Source organism: Rhinopithecus bieti, unplaced genomic scaffold (assembly GCF_001698545.2).
Source record: "Rhinopithecus bieti isolate Rb0 unplaced genomic scaffold, ASM169854v2 scaffold_13014, whole genome shotgun sequence".
Classification (NCBI taxonomy): domain Eukaryota; kingdom Metazoa; phylum Chordata; class Mammalia; order Primates; family Cercopithecidae; genus Rhinopithecus; species Rhinopithecus bieti.
This window is the reverse complement of record NW_016807364.1, coordinates 24,555-28,312: the sequence shown is the minus strand read 5'-3', so window position 1 is coordinate 28,312 and position 3,758 is coordinate 24,555. Positions and strand designations below refer to the sequence as shown.

General features: G+C 45.4%; 1 protein-coding gene across 3 annotated transcripts; it reads left to right on the top strand.

Moving 5' to 3' along the window:
• The first annotated feature begins 6 nt into the window (after window positions 1-6).
• Window positions 7-3,010, top strand: HOXA1 (homeobox A1). Of its 3 annotated transcripts, none has more exons than XM_017881453.1 (3): window positions 7-451; window positions 655-749; window positions 1,214-3,010. In XM_017881453.1, the coding sequence occupies exons 1-2, from the start codon at window positions 101-103 to the stop codon at window positions 712-714; spliced, it is 411 nt and encodes a 136-aa protein (XP_017736942.1). In that variant the 5' UTR covers window positions 7-100; the 3' UTR covers window positions 715-749; window positions 1,214-3,010. The 3 variants fall into 3 exon arrangements, with proteins under 3 accessions (XP_017736942.1, XP_017736940.1, XP_017736941.1); XM_017881452.1 differs by having other exon boundaries at window positions 38-223; window positions 326-749; window positions 1,214-2,690; XM_017881451.1 differs by having other exon boundaries at window positions 7-749.
• The last annotated feature ends 748 nt before the right edge of the window (window positions 3,011-3,758 follow it).

The window sequence follows — 3,758 nt, the reverse complement described above, 5'->3', positions numbered from 1 at the left end:
CTGTACATTCATATCATTTTTCTTCTCAGGCCCCATGGAGGAAGTGAGAAAGTTGGCACGGTCACCCAGGGCTTCGCAGGACCAGGTCACTCAGTGACAGATGGACAATGCAAGAATGAACTCCTTCCTGGAATACCCCATCCTTAGCAGTGGCGACTCGGGGACCTGCTCAGCCCGAGCCTACCCCTCGGACCATGGGATTACAACTTTCCAGTCCTGCGCGGTCAGTACCAACAGCTGCGGCGGCGACGACCGCTTCCTAGTGGGCAGGGGGGTGCAGATCGGTTCACCTCACCAACACCACCACCACCATCACCACCCCCAGCCGGCTACCTACCAGACTTCCGGGAACCTGGGGGTGTCCTACTCCCACTCGAGTTGTGGTCCAAGCTATGGCTCACAGAACTTCAGTGCTCCTTACAGCCCCTACGCGTTAAATCAGGAAGCAGACGTAAGTGGTGGGTACCCCCAGTGCGCTCCCGCTGTTTACTCTGGAAATCTCTCATCTCCCATGGTCCAGCATCACCACCACCACCAGGGTTATGCCGGGGGCGCGGTGGGCTCGCCTCAGTACATTCACCACTCATATGGACAAGAGCACCAGAGCCTGGCCCTGGCTACGTATAATAACTCCTTGTCCCCTCTCCACGCCAGCCACCAAGAAGCCTGTCACTCCCCTGCATCGGAGACATCTTCTCCAGCGCAGACTTTTGACTGGATGAAAGTCAAAAGAAACCCTCCCAAAACAGGTCAGTCCTGCTGGTTGGTGGATGCTCCTTTATTAATCTGGAAGGAGCTGGTATGCTTAATTTCCAAGGAAAATTAATAATTATCTTTTTTTTTTTTAAAGGCTTTAAGACTAGTGTTGTAGTGCATGGAGAGGGTGCCCAGAGGTGTTGGGGCAAAGAAGCCTCAGGGATTGGTGTGTTTTCAAGGATTTTATACATTTGGGAAGTAGGAAGTGTGTGGCGGTGGTTATTGTGACGGTAGTGTTCTGTTAATATCTTAAGGCTCCATTAATCACCGATCTGACCACGCTAATGGTTGACTTCAGGTTAACACTTTACACCTCATCACTCACCCTCCACAGCCCGATTTGTGTTGAGTTCTTGATCTTTTCTTTACCTGAGTGTTGCCATGAAGCGTGTAGGTAATCTCAAGTCAGTTTAAAAATTTTTATTTTTCCATCTCATGGCTTCCCACTTTGCCCCAGGGAAAGTTGGAGAGTATGGCTACCTGGGTCAACCCAACGCGGTGCGCACCAACTTCACTACCAAGCAGCTCACGGAGCTGGAGAAGGAGTTCCACTTCAACAAGTACCTGACGCGCGCCCGCAGGGTGGAGATCGCTGCATCCCTGCAGCTTAACGAGACCCAAGTGAAGATCTGGTTCCAGAACCGCCGAATGAAGCAAAAGAAACGTGAGAAGGAGGGTCTCTTGCCCATCTCTCCAGCCACCCCGCCAGGAAACGACGAGAAGGCCGAGGAATCCTCAGAGAAGTCCAGCTCTTCGCCCTGCGTTCCTTCCCCAGGGTCTTCTACCTCAGACACTCTGACTACCTCCCACTGAGGCGGCTCCAGTCCCAGACCACAGCCCAGGCATCTCCTTGGGCTGGGACTTCTTACCCAAAGCACATGCTTAGCTTATCTTTCTTTCCATTTACAGTCTCTTCCTTTCTGATCCTATCTGGGGAGCTCCTGGCCAGGATAATATGTTTGCAGATAATTCTGGACCAGAGACCTGGTGCCTGGTTAACACCTTAATCCAGATTGGGTGCCAGCATACATTTTCTGGTGGGCCTTAACATCCCTCCTGCTTTTAGGAGAATTCACAGAACCTACTGTTCCTTTCAGATGACTTTTTGGAAAATAGTTCCCTTTGTCAACAGAAACATGCCAGAAGGAATCTTCTCATCTTTTATCTAACTATATGTACAGCGCTCTCCTCCCTTGTCCTTGAAAGTAGGATATAGTGAAAGGAGAGTCCAGGAGCTCACGAAGAAGAGATACACTATGTGTTTACACAATTAATTCATCCCTTAATTTAAGTCATTTTCATGTGTGTGAGTTTGCTGGTTGTAAATACTTTGTCTTAAGAGATTTATCTTTATACAGATTTTCTAGAAATGTTTAGGTTACTAAAACAGGGTGGGCAAACTCTCAAAACTGGTACAATTTTATAAGTGAAAGAACAAATTCCCTCATTTAAACCCAATCAGATGCCTCAGAGGGTAGCCTCAATTTGTTCTTACATTTAAGAAGCCCTGCAGAGCACAAAGTTCAGAAATCCAGCTTCCTGTGCTAAGTCTTTCCCAATCCCCACTCCTTTCTTCTTGGGCCACCCTCTGTTTAAAATTTGTGCTGGGTTATTCAGAACCTAAAAGTATTATTCAAACCAACTTCTTCCTTCTAGTTATCTTAGTTGGATATAATGTATTTTCAGGTCAATTGTTAATGTGATGGATGGCACAATGAATGTATATTTTGTGTGATTCGTGAATAGTCTTTTGCATGTCGCACAATGTTTGATGTCCCCGAAGTACCACACTGAGTTCTATCAGTTATCCTTTGTGAGCCTATGATATTCCCCATTTCCTGTACAATCATGAATAGCTCTGAGATCCTGGAGAGATATGATCCAGAGCAGAGTTTACGGGTCTTAGGATGTCTGTAATAAATAAATATACTCAAGTTTCAGGTATGCTTAAGCATCCATGTATTTGGCTGGGCTACAATTTGTTAATTCCTACGAAGTTGGCATATTTCATGAGGGGAAAGGGAGAAGGGTGGTAAATATTTTCAAAGAGATGGGGCTTTTCTTGAATAAAAGTTAGTAACAGCTCCTTTATTATAATCAAAGCTCATAATGGAAAAAAAAAAGACTGATGAAGAAATTTATGAAGCAGATTTATTTTTGAAACAAACATGGACACTTCCTGGGTCAAGTGCTAACCTTTTCACCTCCAACTGGATGTTGACATATATATACACAGAACTCCCTTCAAAAGCCAGAACTGTCTTCAGTCAGTCTTTCCTCACATCAGTGAACCAAGAGCTAAGAGATTCACATTTAATTAGCTCCAGTATAAAGTTGTTGTGAGGATGGGGCCCTCATTCCACTCCTCTTCCTTCTTTTTGGATTGTCACGCAGAGTTCTGATATATTCCACCCTTCAAATGGAGTGTTTTTAGTAAACCCTTGCATCCCTTCCCCCATTCTTCCTGTCAACATCCATCCCTTCCTGTGGCTCTTCCCTCCTTCTTCCCCATCTCTAGGTTGCATATCTCATTCCCTTCAGACTCAGCTTTGATTTCATAGCCACCATGGCTGTAATGGATCCATAGTTCTAATTCCATGCCACATAACCCAGAAAAAAAAAAAAGTCATTTTCTTCTCTGGGCTCAACAGGTACTTCCCAGGTGGAAGCTACCCTGAAGCCTTTCAATATCCAAGTTGTTTCTGACCAAGGTACATATCTGCTCTCAAAAGAGGAAACCAGTAAATTATAGAGTTCAAAGTGGCTCTCCTCCCAGACCTCTTTATTGCTTTCCTTTACTTTCACACATTTTTGGAGTCATTTTATTTAGACCAACAGTAGAGCAGAGAATTTACGACATTGAAAACAAATACAGACATATGACTTCCTTCCTTCCCAAAGGGTGTTTTACAAAGGATGGGCTGGAGGAGAAAAATCCCTACAAAACTTGGAATTTGCAGGCCGTCTAGAGCCCTCATGAGAATTCCTGCACTTCCCTGTCA

Coding starts and splice junctions, on each gene's coding strand:
- HOXA1 (XM_017881451.1), top strand. CDS start 101: ATGGACAATGCAAGAATGAACTCCTTCCTGGAATACCCCATCCTTAGC. Junction 750..1,213: donor AAGAAACCCTCCCAAAACAG/GTCAGTCCTGCT, acceptor ACTTTGCCCCAG/GGAAAGTTGGAGAGTATGGC.